This window comes from Notothenia rossii, assembly GCF_949606895.1.
Source record: "Notothenia rossii genome assembly, chromosome: 5".
NCBI classification, from domain to species: domain Eukaryota; kingdom Metazoa; phylum Chordata; class Actinopteri; order Perciformes; family Nototheniidae; genus Notothenia; species Notothenia rossii.
Genome location: NC_136903.1, coordinates 59192705 through 59212848, shown reverse-complemented (window position 1 = coordinate 59212848; position 20144 = coordinate 59192705). Strand labels below are relative to the sequence as shown.

At 42.4% G+C, this 20144-nt stretch overlaps 1 protein-coding gene across 1 annotated transcript in view; it reads left to right on the top strand.

Moving 5' to 3' along the window:
* Positions 1–17942, top strand: part of LOC307038846 (uncharacterized protein) — a gene marked incomplete at its 5' end in the record, with an annotated part of 33576 nt that extends 15634 nt beyond the window's left edge. Inside the window, one exon of the mRNA XM_079680522.1 lies at positions 17023–17942. Coding sequence (XP_079536648.1) covers positions 17023–17653 — 631 coding nt within the window. The 3' untranslated portion in view covers positions 17654–17942. The remainder of the gene's footprint in view (positions 1–17022) is intronic.
* Between the last annotated feature and the right edge of the window lie 2202 nt (positions 17943–20144).

The window sequence follows — 20144 nt, the reverse complement described above, 5'->3', positions numbered from 1 at the left end:
TTGCCGAGTACGCCCCCGATCACTCCCGAACGAGCGGTGACGTCACACGTGGCAAACATTGCCATTTGATCAAATCAGTCCAAATGGCAAGCAACGCGATAACTTCAGACAGCGACAGCGACAGCGATCATTCAAGCTCAGATTCAGTGGGTTATCTGGATTCAGTTACAGAAGTAGAGAGTGAACCAGCTAGCCTTTCACTTCAAGGCATTTTGCCTTATAAGTACGAGCCTCCTGCCCAGCAATCGAACAACGAGGCAGAAACTTGTGAAAGAGAAGCGGATTCCGCAGCCGGCGAGACTCGAGTCGGCAATACTGAATGGTAAATTCTGTTTTATTTAGTTTGACCTGCACTAAATGTCGATCTTAATTTGTCATCTGTTCCTCACACGTCCGGCAGATATTGTTTTGTTTTTTAATGTTATGTACAATATTCAGGTGTACATGTCAATGCTGTGAAAGCATGCCCACTGCAGATGAATGTGTATGCTGCAGAGAGATCTGGCAGGTGATGGAACAAATAGACAGTTTGCAACCTACTGACCAGATAGCAGAGTCCTGCATCGGGTCGGGTATCCGCGGGTACCCGACGGGTGACCCGCAAAAAAGGTGATTTGCGGGTGGTATTTTTTCAAACGCTTTTTTCCGGGTTCGCTTCTGGGTAAAACAAAGATGATGCGGGTCCGGTTGCGGGTGTTGCATAATAAATATATTTAAACAATAATAATTTAGTTTAATGTTTAAATCCTCAGACCTCTCCTCCGCGGTACCGAGCATAATCATAACCTCTGCAGTGCATCTATCTGCTGCTGAGCGCACCACATTCTGAATGGCTGAGGTGAAGCTCTCTATAGCGGAGAATACAGCATTTTCAATAACTCTTCCTCAAGAGCAAAATCCAACGTCTGGGAGGCTTTTGGTGTCATCCTAGATGGAGAAAATAAACAACATCCCAGGCTTTTTGAGCCAAATATGCAACTGCGTGTGTTAATAATTGCACGTTGTCACTGCTTATATATATGCGGGTTCGGGTCGGGTTGCGGATCATGTGCCGGCGGGTCGGGTCGGGTTGCGGGACTAATTGGCAATATGTGCGGGTAGCGGGGCGGGTTCGGTACTGCACGTCACGGGTGCGGGGCGGGAGCGGGTCTTGAAAATCAGACCCGTGCAGGACTCTGCCAGATAGAAGACACCGACGAGAAACCAAGGTGCATTATTAGCCACCCAGGCTTTAGAGAAGGCTGTCTCAGTGTTTGGACACTGAAAATAGCGTATCTTCAATACAAACAACAACACAGAGCAGTTGATGGCCCACTACACCAGTAAGTAAATATTGATTGACCCAACTGCCTATTGCAGCTTTGCTTTCATATAATACTTTTAGTCGCTACAGATATGGTACACTTTTAAAGATACCATTAAACTCTTTCAAGCAGTCAAAAACAGCTTGGCTTTTATTTTTTCTGTGTATGCAAGTTCAATGTATGCTTGAGAAAAGAAACAACTACACATGTGAGGAAATATATAAGAGGTCTATGATTCTGTCAAGCAGTCATGTATAACCTCATATTTATTTTGTACAAGTAAAATACAAATATCATGTTATAAGCCAATTTGTAACAATTGCTACATAATAGTAGGCTACTACATAACATTTTATTTTTCTCCAAATATATTTATAATCTGTATACTTTTTTTTCATTAGGAAGTATCGATATACAGCTTATCGACAGTTTGTACGTTGGTGCTGGGGTGTAGGCCTACTCGGCCCAAAAATCAGAGTCCCGCTGCATGTGCTGTAACCGAGATACGGAAGACTTACCCTGAGCCGGGAGGCCGCTATCAGGGATTTCAATAGCCAAATCTGTAATTTGACATAAGTCATGCAGCTGAACTGGTTAAAATGGTTTCGCATGATGTAAATAATTTACAAAGTACATCATTTACAATATTATTTTTCCAAAGAAACATGTAAATATAACAACATTTTCCAAATCACAAATTTGTAAGATTGTATTAATTTACTGTTTGATAAATAAAAAAGGGTTCTTTTGTTAATTTTTCACTTGTAACATTTTATCTTTATTGCAGTGTACATTAGTCTATTTTGGTATATGTGCGAGCCCACAAATAATTAAAAGTGGTAAAAATAATAAAGATATTCAGACGTAATTCATTTTTGGCCTTACTTATTTCACTTCAACTTTTATATATTTCAGTCACTAGGCAAGTTCACTGTACTCTGGTGACATTTAGCTCAAGCTGGCATAACACCTGTAGTAACTTAATTCTGACCCGAGTTTTGTGCACAATCTTCCAGCACCCATGATCAATGTTTATAGCAATCAGGAAACATTCACAGCTCACAACTACACATCGCTTCCCCATCATGAATTGTTAGATAAAAAAAGGTTTAGCGAGGTCCGGTTACACATATGTTGAGCGAAAATAGCGGAAGGATACAAAACAAACAATCCAGACGAGGCTGGTGTTTGCCACGTGTGACGTCACACAGCTGGGTTAATGGCTGGCAAGCTTTTCGCTACCGGAGCGGAATAACACGGGAAAGTGGCACACATTTCATGTTATTTGGGGGGTATTTATGGAAAGAATCATTGATGTTGATATGTCAAATGAAACAGTGGAAAGTGATGAAGCGATTTATTAACACAGAATAACTTTTATTTTGGACATTACATGGACTTTAAATATGTTCTTTATTCTCGCGTCCAGGAGAGAAGCTTTAAAATGAGACGAAATGGAGTCTCTGAGAAGATTCAAATGGGATACTTTAATTAAAAAAGGCGCGGTAGTGTTACAGACAGAATATTGTTCAGGCAGAAAACAGCTGTGATCTGGCTCTCATGAGCAAGAGAAGAGAGCGAATCCCTCGTCCGGAGCTGCTATATATATCCTCTGCTGGCTCCTCCCTGCCAGCCGGCTCGCCTCGTCTCTAATGTCCGTTGTTGCATTTAAACAGAGGATTGGTACTTTTCACATTCAATATATGCTTAACCCGCCTTTTCTCCTCATATTCTCTTTCATCACTTTTCATGTAACACATTCTAAACGCTGTAATCAATACTCCAAAATATACAGAAAATACTTCACGGCTGGTTTGGTTTCCGGATGTTGTCACATGCTACTCTCGTCTGTAAACAATAATGTATTCAAATAAACTGTACTTTCATTTAATATTCAGCATGGTAGTATCTCGACATCTATAGTTGTATTGTTAAATCAGTAGGTTTCGGTTTGCACCACTCCATGTCATTTCGCTACTCAATTCACCTCTTTAGGAAATCGTATATTAGCCACATGCTAAATGCTAACCGTAGATGAAGGATTTTCAGAATAAAAGCTTAAATGCTTGTGCACAAGAATTTCTGTTTTTTCAGTATAAAAGAGCGTTTAAACTGACGGTATGTTTAAGCTACATTATACCGTCAAAACATTGATTTTAATTTCTAACAACATGAGGCAACATTTTCATACTACAGTGTGAATTGGAAGTCTCAGTCTACTACCTCTTGCCAGTGGCGAGACCCGCAGGTCCCCACCAACCCGTTCACGTATCTAACAGATTTCCCCCACTCAGCGAGACACCCACTGAGAAGCCAACACTGGTTATTGGTAGCTCTATTCTGAGATACGTGCATTTAGAAACCGAAGCCTCCATAGTCACATACATTCCGGGGGCCAGAGCGGGTGACGTTGAGGCGCGTCTTAAACTGCTGGCTAAAAATAAACGTAAATACAGTAGGATTGTTATTCATGTCGGTGGTAATGATGTTCGTTTACGCCAATCAGAATGCACCAAAGTTAATGTGGCGTCGGTGTGTAGTTATGCTAAAACAATGTCGAACACCGTCATTTTCTCTGGTCCCCTCCCCAATCTGATTAATGAAGAAATGTATAGCCGCATGTCATCATTTCAGCGCTGGTTGTCTTGGTGGTGCCCAGCAAACAATGTGGGCTTCGTAAACAATTGGACAGCCTTCTGGGGAAAACCTGGTCTGATTAAGAGAGACGGCATTCATCCTACTCTGGAAGGTGCAGATCTCATTTCGGCAAACATTTCAGAGCTCTGTGGACTTAATCCTTGACAAAATCGAAGTCTTGCACTCTTCTCTGCGCTCTCTCCAATAAAATATTGTTAGAAATTAAAATCAATGTTTAATGGCATAATTTATTTTAAACATACCGCCAGCTTAAAATCTGTTTTATTCTGAAAAAAACTGAAGTTCTCGCACAATCTTAATGCCAAGCTTTTATTCTGAAAATCCTTCATCTCCGGTTAGCATTTAGCATATTATGGCTAATATTACGTTTTCTAGAGATGTGAATGTAAAGTGGAATTGACACGGAGTGTTGTACACCAAAACCAACTGACTTTAACACTACATCTATACACGTCGAGATGTTACTATTGCTGAATATTAAATGAAGGTACAGTTTATTTTAATAAGTTTTGTTTACAGACGTGTGTAGATATGACGACGTCCGGGACTACCGTAAATGATAACCGCAGTAAAGTACTTCCAGTAGCCTATTACAAAAGTAACTATTTACAGCCTTTATAATGCATTCAATAAAAAGTCATGAAAGAGATAAGGAGGAGAAAAGGCGTGTGGAAATAAGCAATGAATGTAAAATTTTGAAATCCTCTGTTTAACGCGATAAGGCGGGAGGCCCCCCTTCTCCACAGCACGGAAGAGGATAAAAGGAGAGGGCTGAGCACAGCTTGTGCCCTTTGCTTCGCTGCAGCACCCAGCAGAGACAACGCCGGCTTTTGTCTCTTCATTACCTTCTGTTTGTTCTATCACCACGTTACTTAATTAAAGTACCCATTTGAACCTTTTCAGAGACTCCATTAGTCTCGTTATTTTAAGTTTCTTTCCTGGGAGTGACAGGAGCATCACAGTTGTTTTCAATACCCAATATTAACGGTGTGTTGCGGCTTTCACACCAGCGCTTTTCCCGTTCTAGCTCCGTGCTAGAGCTTTTCTGGTTCAGCTCCGTTTTCCCTTTTCTGCTCCCGTTCTGTTCACACCGCCCAGAGCCCGACTTGTGCTGCCGCTGAGCTTCATGACCTCACCGTTTACGTCACTGATTAGCTCCTCAACAGCGTTGCAGCGCTCACTACAACAACAACGACAACAACGGGGGACTGCGTTGGAGGGGTGGGCGGATGGATCCCAAAATATTGATACTTCCGATAATGTTACGTTTTAAAATATCGATACTAGAGCCAATAGGATCGATACTTTTATACTTTTTTTCCCATCTCCTTTACTCGTCAATTTCTTCAAGAAACTATGTGCAGACGAACACAAGTATATGCTCTTTTCTTCTCTCTCCACCATACTTGTCAACCCTCCCGATTTTCGCGGGAGACTCCCGATTTCATAGCCCTCTCCCGGTTTCATATTTCTCCCGAATTTCTCCCAATTTCTGACAAAATCTGATTTACACACGACTGTTTCCACTCTGACTTTATTACAGCTACACCATTGTTTGGTTTCCATGGTAGCACGTCTCTTTAGTAGCGTGCGCTAGGGGTTTCACAACTACCAATATTTACTAGTCGACACATTTTTCAAAATAGTAGTCGACTAGTCGTTACGTCATAATAAAGACACACAAAGAGAGGTGTACAACTGTATTTTATATTGGAACTCATGTACAGTAACATTAAACACTGCATTTTAATTTGTGTTACATGGCTGAGTAAATAACAAACAGTAACTGGACTCACCAAAATCGACAGCAAAAAACTCTTGTTTACATAAATGCCACGTAAATCCAGTGCACAACACTTTATTCGCTGTCCTCCACGATAACGTCCACCTTTCCATATTTTTGGTTTGATTTGAACACCAACACATCGACATGTGAGGGAAGGAGGGAAGCGTTGCACGTTTTCTGCCCACCACTCCAGTGGATTATCCATTGTGGGGATATGCGGTGTCCGCTGGCAGTAATCCCGTAGCTCATCATCCGCATCACTGTTGACCCGTGTTTTCTTGCTGTTCGTTTGCCTCTGTTCAGTGCTGACACCGGTCCGTTGCTCACTGGTGCTAGCATTACTGCTAGTGCTAGCTGTCGGCAGCGGGTGTCTCATCTTCAGATGGTTGCGCATAGCAGATGCATTTCTTTGTACTTCAGTACAGCTGTACACAACTGACACTTCACTGTGGAGTTGGTTACATCTTCGTTGAAGTACTGCCATACATAAGAATGTCGGACGTGTTTTGGAGCATTTTGCAGCACCTCGTTTACCTCAATTTTTTTCACGACTAGTCGACTAAGGCCTACAGCGCCAACTAGTGGTAAAGGTAGTCGACTAGTCGATTAGTTGGTGAAACCCCCAGCGTGCGCAACTAGATAGTCACAGAAAAAGAGAACAAGAATCGACAACTCAACCCTCTGCTCACTCCTTTCCTGTTCCAGCCCACACATATGCTCCATCAAGAGGATGGTGCTACAGGCCGCAAGGCATTGCACTCAGAACTACAATAACACTCAGAACTACAATAACCCAAGAACTACCCCCCCCCCCAGCCCAGCCCATGTATTAATTCCATCCGATAGCTGCTATAATACAAAACGTCTGCCTGCTCTCCAGAATGATCAATAACAGCGAACGGATGGTCAAAGTAAGGTACAAATAAACAGAATCACACGAAGCCTGGTTAGTGTTGCCTGACTTTATTAAGTGTGTTTTTTTTTTACAAGTTTGTGGTTGCCTTCTAGTCACTTTGCTCAGCACTACTGCTTGTAGGCAGGCATGACGAGACTCTTCAGTCTACCCATGTTCAGGGGAGGTGGGTTTAGTTTCCTGCACGCCTCGACGTAAGAGAGACGTAAGCGGCGCCCCCTCTTAGCTCGGGAATCTTGCTACAAGACCGGCAATCTTTTGGAGCTGGAAACGAACCGGATTCCGGAGCTAAGAGGCGGCGCCGCTGCGGTGTGAAGAGGAAAACCCGGTACTTTTCAGGCTCTAGCTCCGAGCCGGACCTGAAAACATGTTGGTGTGAAAGGGGCATGTGTGTCTGGCCAAGGACAATTTAAAGTAAGACCTAATAGAGATGTCATACATAATCATGACCTAATAAAGTAAATGTAACAACTACTACAGTGCAACAAAACAGGAAGATTAAATGTGGTCTCTTAAATATAAGATCCCTAGCATCTAAAGCAATATTAGTAAATGATTAGTATCAGATTATAATATTGATATATGCTGTCTCACTGAAACTTGGTTGAGACATGAAGAATATATCAGCATAAATGAGGCCACTCCACCCAGCCATATCAATACTCATATTGCTCGAGGCACAGACCGAGGAGGTGGAGTTGCAGCAATCTTTGACTCAAGTTTACTTATCAATACTAAACCTAAATTATACCTCCTTTGAAAGCCTTGTTTTAAGTCTTACGCATCCGACCTGGAAAACTTTGCTGCCAATCTTATTTGTTACAGTGTACCGTGCACCAGGTCCTTATTCAGAATTGTTATCAGAATTCTCTGAGTTTTTATCAACTTTGGTACTTAAAATAGAAAAAGTAATTATCGTAGGTGACTTTAATATTCATGTTGACAACGATAAAAACAGCCTTACTGTTGCATTTAACTCTAGGCCTATATTAGATTATATTGGTTTCCGTCAGTGTAAATAAACCAACCCACTGCTATAATCACACTCTCGACCTTGTTCTGACTTATGGTATTGAAATTGAACAACTATTAGTCGAACTGCATAATCCTGCTTTATCCGACAATTTTTTGGTAACTTTTGAAGTACTGTTACTAGACTACAAACCATTAGTCAAAAGCTCCTGCAGCAGAAACCTATCAATTAGTGCTATACCCAAATTGAAGGAAGAGATTCCATCAATACTTAACCCAATAGCATGGCCCTTTCTCATTTAATCAAATCCCCCTCCTCGACTCCTCGACTCCTCGACTCCTCGGTCCTCCGGTAGTGACCCGGAAATGAATTTCAGCGCGCCATGTTGAAGGACATCTCATTTCTCTAAATGCACTTCGAGGACCGAGGATCGAGCGTCGAGGAGGCTCTCTGGAGGAGCTCCAACCGAGGATACACTGATGGGTCCTCCACGGCTCCTTCGTAGATGCATTTCCGGGAACAGAGATGTTTCAAAGAGTCGTGACGCACGGCCGGACTTATCTCAGCCAATGACAGCTCTGCATGCATCCCCTGGATATTATTTTATTAACTGCTTTCATCGCGACGCGATGTTTACAGTGAGAACAGCTGTGAGGTCCGTGCAGAAAGCAGAGCAGTGTGTAAGATATATATCACTCAGTATAACAGGCCTACTCTCTTTATTTGCTTTAGTTTAGAAGATATCTACAAACAAAGAGTCCATATTTTTCTAAAACCATTTAGTGCTTCACATAATAAAATGCACAACGGCTGTAGCCTGTTTTAGGAGCTGTAGGTGCGTGTGTGTGGTGTGTGCGTAGATGCAGCGGACAGACTATGGAGCTATTTCAGGGTCATAAGTTTTGATCATTCAAAAAAATGCAATTTATTTGAAAGTTCAAGTTTTTATCCTGAACTTTGAAAAATACTATGATGTATTCAAAATAAAAATAAGTATTTGAAATCATTTTTCAGGTTGAATATTATTTTGATTCAGTTCAGCAATTTCTTTTGAATAAAATATTTATTTTCAGATTTCACTTTTATACATATTTTGATATTTGAATCCTTATTTTTTTCAGTTGCAGATTTTTCGTTTTCAGATTCAAAACAATAATTTTTTCAGTTTCAAATCTTGTTTTTTCAGGTTTCACATTGCTTTTCACCTTCAGACCTTTTTTTTCGCTTTCAGACTTTTGGCCCTGATGTTGCGTGGGGGGGCGGGGCTTAGCAAAGAGTAGTTTGGCATCCTGAGTGGCAGGCCTCCCTCTGTCATGTTGCCTTCAAGGATGTTAGGTAGCGCGAGAAGTATAACTCCATACTTTCTATACACAATACTCCCGTGATTGGTGGTAAGCTGATACCAGCGTCAAAGTTCCTTTAAAGCAAGCTGTTGAGCATCGTAATTGGCATCAATCAAGGTATAAGAGCAATAAATTGTGCTAGAATGTGAAATTACGTGTCCGCAATCAAGCATTGTCCTTCCCCACTTCCACGTAGCTCCATGAACGCAGCATAGTATTGGCTTGGTTTTTGCGATCAGAATCAGATTACCTTTATTAGTCCCACAGGGGATACATTTACATTGTTACAGCAGAGAAGAGCCAAAGACAGCTTAATGCTAGCTAAAGCATGCATGAAAAAAGTATTAAAGATTAAAAAAAGAAATTATATATTTTAAAGTTACACATTTTAAAACATTTTGACATTCGCGATACAGAGGGCTTCATACTCCACGAGCAAATACTCATTATACTCATTGAAATACTTATTTTTATTTTGAATACATCATTGTATTTTTCAAAGTTCAGGATAAAAACTTGAACTTTCAAATAAATTGTATTTTTTTGAATGATCAAAACTTATGACCCTGAAATAGCTCCATAACAGACAGGTCTCAGTTGGTTTGGTGTCCTCTGCTTATTTTTAATACTTGTAAATAAAACTTTTGGCCCGTAATTTATTTTCCACATTGTAGCGACCAGAGAGGGGAGAGGGGGGGATATATCCAGTCTCTGATAGTGTTACGTTATTATGAGAGCGCTCTGTTTGATTCTGAAATCGTATATATTTATATAAATATATACAAATATATATATATATATGTGTGTGTGTGTGTGTGTGTTTGTGTCCGCATCTGTAGCCTGTTATTGTCTCATTATACCGCACTGTGAATGAATCAAAGTAAATATATAAGTCGTCATGAACACATCTGTCCATCAGACAGAGGGCTGCTGTGCGTCCTGTCATCATTAATGGACGTCTCTTTAAAATGACCGCTCAGAGGAGAGGAGTTCTCATTTCTCTAACCGCCTGCTGCTTCCCCACCTCTCTCCTCGGCTCCCCTCCTCGGCTCTTCCGCTCGCATCTCCTGTGGGCGGGACTAAGTCTTGAGGATAGGAGTCGAGGAGGGGAGTCGAGGAGGGGAGTTAGAGAAATGAGAAAGAGCCCATGTCTGCACGTAGGGGAGGAAACGTATACAAAATGCACACCACCCCAAATTTATCATGTTGTTGATAGTGCTACAGATGCCCTGCGAATAAAATTAGACTCTGCTGCTCCTTTGAAAAAGAATAAAATAAAATAACATAGATTAGCTCCGTGGGATAATGCCGAAACCCGCAAAATAAAGCAAAAGTCGAGACAACTTAAAAGGATATGGCGTTCCACTAAACTTGAAGAATCTTGTTTAATCTGGCATATTACTCTCAATGAATATAAGAAAGCACTGCGTAAAGCGAGAGCAGCTTACTACTCTTCATTAATAGATGAGAATAAGAATAATGCAAGATTTATTATGAGATTCATCACAAACGTCAGATCCTTGAGGCACCACTGCAATCTATACACTCGTGTTGGATGGTCTTCCCTGACCACGCGTAGACTGAAACATTAGCTCATCCTTATATATAAGGCTATTCTTGGTGCTCTTCCCCCTTATCTAAGGATGTACATAAATAGAAAATGCACTGGATCCTATCGGCTTCGCTCAGAGAACTTTTTCCTTTTAACTGTACCAAAGGTCCGTACTGAACTTGGGAACAGGGCGTTCAGTTACGCTGCCCCTCAAACTTGGAACCTGCTTCAAACTGAGCTGAAACTCAGAGAGCTGGTTGTAACATCTTGGTGAATACAAGATCTTTGATTACAGAGATCACGTGGATGACGTGATGTATGTGTGCATGTTACGCGCCATTGGAAATAAAGATGGACACTCGGAATGATAGAAGTAGTCCGCTTCATCTGTTTATGTAAACACTTACATGTCCATAGAACAGAATATTACATGGTGTCAGAAGTGGGATGTGGAGCATGCGGGAGGGAGCACAGCCGCACTGAGGAATGTCCAGCAAAGGGTCGCCAATGCAGCAAATGCAAGAAGCCCAACCACTTTGCTAAAGTGTGTAGGTCACAAACACAGCAGCCACAGACGAGATATAATCCCAGAAAATTGCATACCATCTCAAACAGTGAAGAACAGTCACTAGAATAACTCTATATTGATGCTATCATAAAAGAGCATGAAAACACAGATAGAGAACAGGCATATGCAAAAGTAGAAATAGGAAAAGCGAGGAACAAACTGAAGTTTAAAATGGACACTGGTGCTCGGACTAGTATTATACCAGCAGACACATTCCACAAGATATATGGAAGTGTAATACTAGGCCCCCCATCAAGCAAACTCTCAGATTATGGTGGGCACAAGATAGAAGCAGAAGGAACATGTAGGCTGACATGTAAACACGATGAGAAAACAGCCGTGGTAGGTTTTGACATAGTCCATACAAATGCTCCACCTCTGTTAGGCTTAAGGGCATGTCTAGATTTAAACCTAGTCAAAATGATACATGTAGTTGATGCAAAGCCAATAACACACACAACCTTGATGGAAGAGTTTGCTGATGTGTTTAAAGGCATCGGACTGTTTCCTGGAGAATGCAGTTTCCAACTCAAACCCTCTGTACCACCAGTGGTATGTCCACCTCGATGCATCCCATATGCTCTGCGTGACCAGCTCAAGGATGAGTTGGACGACATGGAAAAACTGGACGTTATCCAAAAAGTCACAGAGCCAACTGAATGGGTTAATGCACTAGTAGTGTTGGAAAAGCCGAAAACAAATAGGCTGAGAATATGCCTAGACCCTGCGCCCTGACCAAAGCTATCCAAAGACCCCACTATCCACTCCCTACTCTAGATGATGTCACACCAAAACTGGCTGGAGCACAGTATTTCAGTGTACTAGACGCCAGATCTGGATACTGGAATATAAAGCTCACACACGACTCATCTATGCTAACCACGTTCAACACGATCTACGGCAGGTACCGTTTCAAGAGACTGCCTTTTGGAATCATATCTGCACAGGATGAGTTCCAGAGGAGAGTGGATGAGGCCTATGAGGGGCTTCCAGGCGTTGCCGCCATCGTAGATGACATCATAGTCTACGGCCGCACCAAAGAGGAGCACGACGCCAGCCTGCGTGCCATGCTGGAGAGAACCAGAGAAAAAGGCATAAAGCTGAATAAGGACAAGTGCAAAATATGTGTGCCTGAGGTAAGCTATTTAGGGCACAAGCTGACAAGAGAAGGCATCCGCCCTGACACGAACAAGATTAAGGCCATCAAAGAAATGCCTAACCCACAAAGCAAGGCAGAGTTGGAGACCATACTGGGCATGGTCACTTACCTTTCCAGGTTCGCCCCGAGAATGTCAGGGGCAACAGCTCCACTCCGGCAACTGTTAAAGGAAAACAGTGAGTTTGTGTGGGACTCAAATCATGATGCAGCCTTCCAACGAATAAAAGACATCCTAACACAGGAGCCTGGCCCAGTACTCACCTACATGACACAAAGGATGTGAAGTTACAAGTCGATGCTTCCAAACACGGCTTAGGAGCTGTCCTGCTCCAGGAAGAGAAACCAGTCGCATACGCATCAAAGACACTGACTGAACTGAAGAGAACTATGCTCAGATCGAAAAGGAGCTATACGCAGTGCTCTTTGGATGTAGGCGGTTTCACCAATACCTGTACGGACGACAGGTGATCGTCGAGTCAGATCATAAGCCACTTGAGTCAATCATGCGTAAGCCCTTAGCAGCTGCACCACCGCGTCTCCAACGCATGATACAGAGATATGACATCACTATCGAGCACAAAACCAGGAAAACAAATCCCTGTTGCAGACACTCTGTCCAGAAAGCCACTTGAGTGTTACGACCGCTCCATGAGTGAGGGCATGGACTACTAAATACACACTGTGATCAGCAACGTTCCGGTAAGCGACCGCAAAATGGCAGAGATCAGAGCCGCTACAGCCAAAGATGAGCAGCTCTCAGTGCTGAGACAGGTGATCCAAGCAGGGTGTCCCGAGAAAAACATTCACCTGCAGTCTCAGAGTATTCAAATCATAGGGATGAGATATCAGAGACAGATGGCATCCTACTGAAAGGAGAGAAAATCATCGTGCCGCACTCACTCAGGGCTGAAATGCTTTCACGCATTCACACAGGACACTTAGGGATGGAAAAGTGCAAACAACGTGCAAGAGATGTACTGTTCTGGCCAAGGATGGGTCAGCAGATAGAGACACTAGTAGGGAGCTGCAGCACCTGCCTTGAGCGACGCAGCTCACTCCCAAAAGAGCCTATGATGTCACACCCAATCCCAGAACAACCTTGGCAGGTAATAGCCACTGATCTGTTCACATGGAACAGTACTGACTATGTAGTTGTAGTTGACTATTATAGTAGGTACTTTGAGGTAGAACAAATCACCAGCCTCACCTCCTCAGTAGTCATCCAAAAGCTGAAGGCCATGTTTGCTCGATTTGGAATACCACAGACACTAGTCAGCGATAATGGACCTTGCTACAGTTCACAAGAGTTTAAAGCTTTTGCTCATGCATGGGACTTCAAGCATGTCACAAGCAGTCCTCTGTATCCATAGAGCAACAGGCTAGCAGAAAAAACAGTTCAGACTGCCAAAGCTCTCATGGAAAAAGCACACGCTCAGAGAACTGACCTGTACCTCTGCTTGTTGGAGTATAGAAACACACCAGTGGATGGTTTGAAATCGCCAGCGCAGCTACTCATGAGCAAGTGTCTGCGCTCCATCCTTCCCACCACTGAAAAGCATCTACAACCAGAGCTTGCCTGTTGCAGCACCGTTCACAGCAGGAGAGAACAGTGCCAAACACGACAAAAACAATATTATGACAGGAATGCCAGATCACTGCCTGCACTACCAGTGGGAGCCACGATCCGCTTCCAGCTTCCAACAGGGACATGGAAACCTGCAACAGTAGTCGAGCCAGCAGGTACCCAGAGATCCTACAACATCTGTATGGACGGAGGTCACATGTTTCGGCGCAACAGGCGTCACCTTCTACAAACGTGTGCGAGTGACACAGATCAGGAGAATCCTTCAGACGAGCAGTTGGAGGCTGAGGACACTGAGACTTTGCAGCAGGACACTGAGAAACAAACAGGCCCCAGAGAGCAATCACACATTGTTTACAATAAGATCACAAGATCAGGCCGCATAGTGAAGCCAAGAGATGTGTTAAACCTGTGAAAAAAGAAAAAGAGAAGAGAAATGTAATACTGACAATGCACTGTGATTTTTGTTTGTTTAGAAATTAAATTCAACAGTTTTGTTTCAGAAGCAGTAGCCTACTACATGCTCTATTATTATTATTTCTGGGAAACTGTTCAACAAGATAAGTTAAACTGCAGAAGTACTAAATGTTAATGTACCAGCCTTATAATATTCCCTCAGTGATAGAGTAATCACAATTAGTAGATATAGTGCCTCAAGACGTACATTTATTTAAAATACATATGGTTATAATTTGTTATGGCAGCTATACTGTTCTTTTCTAAAGAAGGGGGATGTAACATCTTGGTGAATACAAGATCTTTGATTACAGAATAATGCAAGATTTATTATGAGATTCATCACAAACCTCAGATCCTTGACGCACCACTGCAATCTATACACTCATGTTGGATTGTCTTCCCTGACCACGCGTAGACTGAAACATTAGCTCATCCTTATATATAAGGCTATTCTTGGTGCTCTTCCCCCTTATCTAAGGATGTGCATAAATAGAAAATGCACTGGATCCTATTGGCTTCGCTCAGAGAACTTTTTCCTTTTAACTGTACCAAAGGTCCGTACTGAACTTGGGAAAAAGGCGTTCAGTTACGCTGCCCCTCAAACTTGGAACCTGCTTCAAACTGAGCTGAAACTCAGAGAGCTGGTTGTAACATCTTGGTGAATACAAGATCTTTGATTACAGAGATCACGTGGATGACGTGATGTATGTGTGCATGTTACGCGTCAGTGGAAATAAAGATGGACACTCGTAATGATAGAAGTAGTCCGCTTCATCTGTTTATGTAAACACTTACATGTCCACAGAACATAATATTACACTGGTCTCATTTGAAACACTCAAAGCAACTTTAACTGACCTCGAAGCAGGCCGCTGTGTCTGTAAATACTTTGTCTAAACTTGGTGTATGACTGTGTTGTGATTGTGTATTTTTTAATTGTTTGTAACTGTAAAACTGTCTGAAACTGTGCTGTTACCATTCTTGGGCCAGGACTCTCTTGAAAAAGAGATTTTTAATCTCAATGAGACCTATCCTGGTTAAATAAAGGTAAAAATAAATACATTTTCAGCACTGTAGCCAGGCTGACAGAGAGCCACAGCTCGATTGAGCCTTCTATTCCCATAGCACTCAGTAGTAATGACTTTATGTGCTTTTTTAATGATACAATTGTTACTCTTAGAAACAAAATGAGTGACCTCTTGCCTTTGACCCGTATAGTGTTATCAACAGCTCCCGGAAACATAAGTTATAATATTACACTAGATAGTAAATTAGAATGCTTTTCAGCCATAAACCTTGAACAATTAAATTCAATGATTCTTTCTTCTAAACCATCAACTAGTATCAACAACTGTATCTTAGACCCAATTCCAACTAAGCTGTTAAAGGAAGTTTTTCCATTAATTAACACTTGTTTATTAAATATTATGAATACGTCTTTATTATCAGGCTATGTTCCACAATCATTTAAAGTAGCAGTGATAAAACCTCTTCTTAAAAAGCACAACCTCGATCCAGAGGTTTTAGCCAATTATAGACTTATTTCTAATCTTCCGTTCCTTTCAAACATTCTTGAGAAAGCAGTCGCAAAACAGTTGTGTGATTACTTAAAAAACAATGATTTATTTGAAGATTTTCAGTCTGGCTTTAGAACACATCATAGCACAGAGACAGCTCTGGTTAAAGTCACAAATGACCTTCTAATAGCCTCAGACAAAGGACTTGTCTCTATTCTTGTCTTGCTCGATCTCAGTGCTGCATTTGATACTATAGACCATGATATCCTATTGCAAAGACTAGAGCACTTAGTTGGCATAAAGGGAACTGCTTTAGGCTGGTTTAGGTCATATCTATCTGAACACTCTCAGTTTGTGTGTCAACGATGAATCTTCCATGCAAACCAAAGTGAGCCATGGAGTGCCACAGGGCTCAGTGCTCGGACCTATTTTGTTCACCCTATATATGCTTCCGTTAGGCAGTATTATAAGGAATCATTCTGTACATTTTCATTGTTATGCAGATGATACTCAACTATATCTATCCATCAAGCCTGATGAAACCAATCACCTAAATACAATTCAACACTGCCTCAAGGACTTAAAAACGTGGATGACCTTTCATTTTTTTATGTTAAACACGGCCACAACTGAAGTTATTGTACTCGGCCCAAATAATCTATCAAACAAACTATCTAAAGATATATTAACTATGGAGGACATTAATTTGGCCTCCAGTGAGACTGTAAGGAATTTTGGTGTTATATTTGATCAGGATTTATCTTTTAACGCCCACATAAAATCAATCTCAAGGACCGCCTTCTTTCATCCACGCAACATTGCAAAAATCAGGCATATCTTGCCCCAAAACGATGCAGAGAAACTAGTCCATGCATTTATTACTTCAAGGCTGGATTATTGTAACTCTTTATTATCAGGGTGTACCAAAAAGTCAGTTAAGTTGCTTCAGCTAATTCAAAATGCTGCAAAAAAATACTGGCTCCCTATAGAACACAGGATAGAATTTAAAATTCTTCTTCTCGCCTACTAAGCCCTTGATGGGCAGGCGCCATCTCCTTAAACCCTACTGTCCAACTAGGGCATTACAGAGGTGTGACCAAGTCATTGTTTTGCAAGTCCGAGTCAAGTCTCAAGTCTTTGCGCTCAAGTCCGAGTCAAGTCTCAATTTTCTCTCTGCTGATAAAGTAATGTGTTTTTTCTATTTTAAGAGGGATCAGTAAGGTAAGGCTACCGAGAGCTACCCAGCAGCCATGGTTTCAGCCCCAGTTCTGGCCCCAGCAGCCATGGTTCCGGCTCCAGTACAGGCCCCAGCATCCATTCCGGCCCCAGTTCTGGCCCCAGCAGCCATGGTTCCAACCCCAGTTCTGGCCCCTGCAGCCATGGTTCTGGCTCCAGTACAGGCCCCAGCAGCCATGGATTCGACTCCAGCCCCTCGTCTCCGGCCGACGCCAGCTCCCCTTATTTTGTCAGCGTACCGGCCGACGCCAGCTCCCCGTGTTCTGTCGGCGAACCGACCGTCTCAAGTCTCCTCTCAAGTTCCTTCTCAAGTCCCCTCTCAAGCCACATCTCCAGCTCCCTCTCAAGTCTCCTCTCAAGTCTCCTCTCAAGTCTCCTCTCGAGTCTCCTCTCGAGTCTCCTCTCAAGTCACCCCTCAAGTCACCCCTCCAGTCTCCTCTCGAGTTCCCTCTCAAGTCTCCTCTCGAGTCCCCTCTCGAGTCCCCTTTCAAGTCATCTCTCAAGTCTCCTCTCGAGTTCCCTCTCGAGGCTCCTCCCGACTTCCCTCTAAAGTCCGTACCCAATGTCCTGATCCGTTGGAGGTTCCGCTGGGGGTCCTGCTAACCCTATGTCCCGTGCCGTTGGAGGCCCCGCCGACGATTCCTCTGCCGGGGGTCCTGCCAACCCTGTGTCCTGTGCCGATGGAGGTTCCGCTGGGGGTCCTGCCAGCTTGCCTCTCTCAACCCTGACAAGATCCCTCTGCAGGTGGTACTTTAAGTATATTTTGATGCTAATACTTTTGTACTTTTACTTGAGTAACATTTTGAATGCAGGACTTTTTATTGTAACCGAGTATTCCTACACTCTGGTACTTTTACTCAAGTACAAGATCTGAACTTCTCCCACCTCTGGCAATAAATGGTGGTTACCCAAAGAAAAACCCTGCTCTGAAGGTTATTTTCATTTTACAAATCCTGGACTCAGCTTTGCTTTCTCCAATATCATTGAAATGCAGCCAGATGCTGCTACTTTTTTAGACAAATTTCTTGACTTTTTCCGACGCGCTTGCATTTAAATCCGGCTCCCCGTCGCTCTGTGTAGCTGGCCTGTACTTCTACACTTGCTGTCTTTGGAGCGTCTGCCCCCCACCCTTCTTTCACATAATGGTATGATCCTAGTGTGTCCTCGCATATGATTGGCCGCATGGTGGCTCAGCAAAATAAAGTCCCACCCCTGCCTGCATGGATTCACAGCAAGAGTAGGAGCGGCTGAAGATTCTGCTCTCCCCGACTGGAGTCTGCTCTTCTAGCGGCATCTCGCGATCAGCGTGTTGGAGACCTCTGAATTAAAGTATCAAGTAATCTCAAATTCAGAAGGCTAAAGTTCAAGTCAAGTCCCGAGTCATTGGTGTCCAAGTCGAGTCGCAAGTGTTTTGTGATTTTGTCAAGTCGAGTCCAAAGTCATCAAATTGGTGACTCGAGTCTGACTCGAGTTCAAGTCATGTGACTCGAGTCCACACCTCTGGGGCATTGCGTTCCAAGAATGCAGGGTTGTTGGTTGTTCCTAGAGTCTCTAAAAGTACAATGGGAGCCAGAGCCTTTTCTTATCAAGCTCCACTTTTGTGGAATCAGCTTCCAGTTTGTGTTCGGGCGGCAGACAGCCTATCCGTTTTTAAGAGTACACTTAAGACCTTAATTTTTGATAAAGCTTATAGTTGATAAAATAATCTAATAAGAGTGCATTGACTTAGACATGTTGTGCCTCTTCACCTATGCATTTGAGTTCTTACTCTTTTTCCTTACTGATGGTATGTAATTTGGTTGTGTGTCTAGACGGTGGAAGCAGGGAGAGGCATATACGTGCCTTGATCCTTGCCGAGTCGACGCACAACTGTTGATTGGTCAGTTCCAAAAAAACGTTTAGGAGCAATGCACTCATGGTATAGATGTGACACATACATCTTAGTTCCTACTCTTTTCCCTGACCCTATCCTAAGGGAGTGCATGTACACGTTGTGCCTCTCCACCGCTGTTCCTTACTTCTTACTTGCTATACTAAAGGAGTCATGTACGTGGACACGTTAGTTTTGATGCTATATAGGCTTAGACTGTCGGGGACACCTTACTTCTTCCTTCTCTCTGTCTGTACCTGTGTACTCTCATGTTCCGAATAACCCAGCTTCCCCCAAATTTCTTTTTGGTGTCTATCCCAACCCAGTCTCACAAAAAAACGTGTAATAACTACGTTGGTCCACAACGTAGGACGTAGTATTTCTACAAAAACGCCTCTGAAATTGTATGATCCCTACGTTTTTTTTCACCATTCATTCCAATGGCTATGTCACGTGATCTTCACATTTCTCCCTGCAGAATAAAAAAACATGGCCGAACTTTGTTTTATTCTCGGTGTAAAATGCCTATTTTAAAGTTAGTTTGGCCATTAAAATGCGTTTTGATGTCATTTGATGCGAGAAATATGAGTTGTTACTTCAGATTATGTGTGCAGTGGATATACATGATCTTTAGTTTGATAGTTATTACGAAGATTACTTCAGGAAATTGTGTCTATACAACGTTTTCATTGTTACCAAGGTGGTTGCTAGGGACGCTGCTATCGATATTATTTCTGTTATTTTGTGTAACTGTTTAATGGTGTTATCTTTAGTGCTACCCCCTTCCCCGTAAATGTATAGTGTTGGTCCACAGCGCAAACGTATTAGTTTAACAAAATCCGCATCTAAAATGGTGGCATAGATACGTTATTTTCCCCTGTGCAATTCCAGTCTCACATGTCACATCACATCGTCATAAACAAATACCAGAAACAGACCGAAAACACTTTATTCCGAGTGTGCTTGCTTTTCTCTTTGGAGGTCATCACATAACGGCATTGTAATACACGGTTCGGCTGCATTAAATGTTACATATCTGCTGTAATTCTCTATTTATAGAGCCTTGATGAGAAGACTTCTAGACAAACATGAGGAACTGCCGCCAACACTGAAAACGTGACGTGGATCATAAATATATAAACAACATCTTACATTTATTTTCACACAATACATCTCCTTACAGTATCAAGACTAATTCGGCTGTCTTTTATATTTGATCCAATT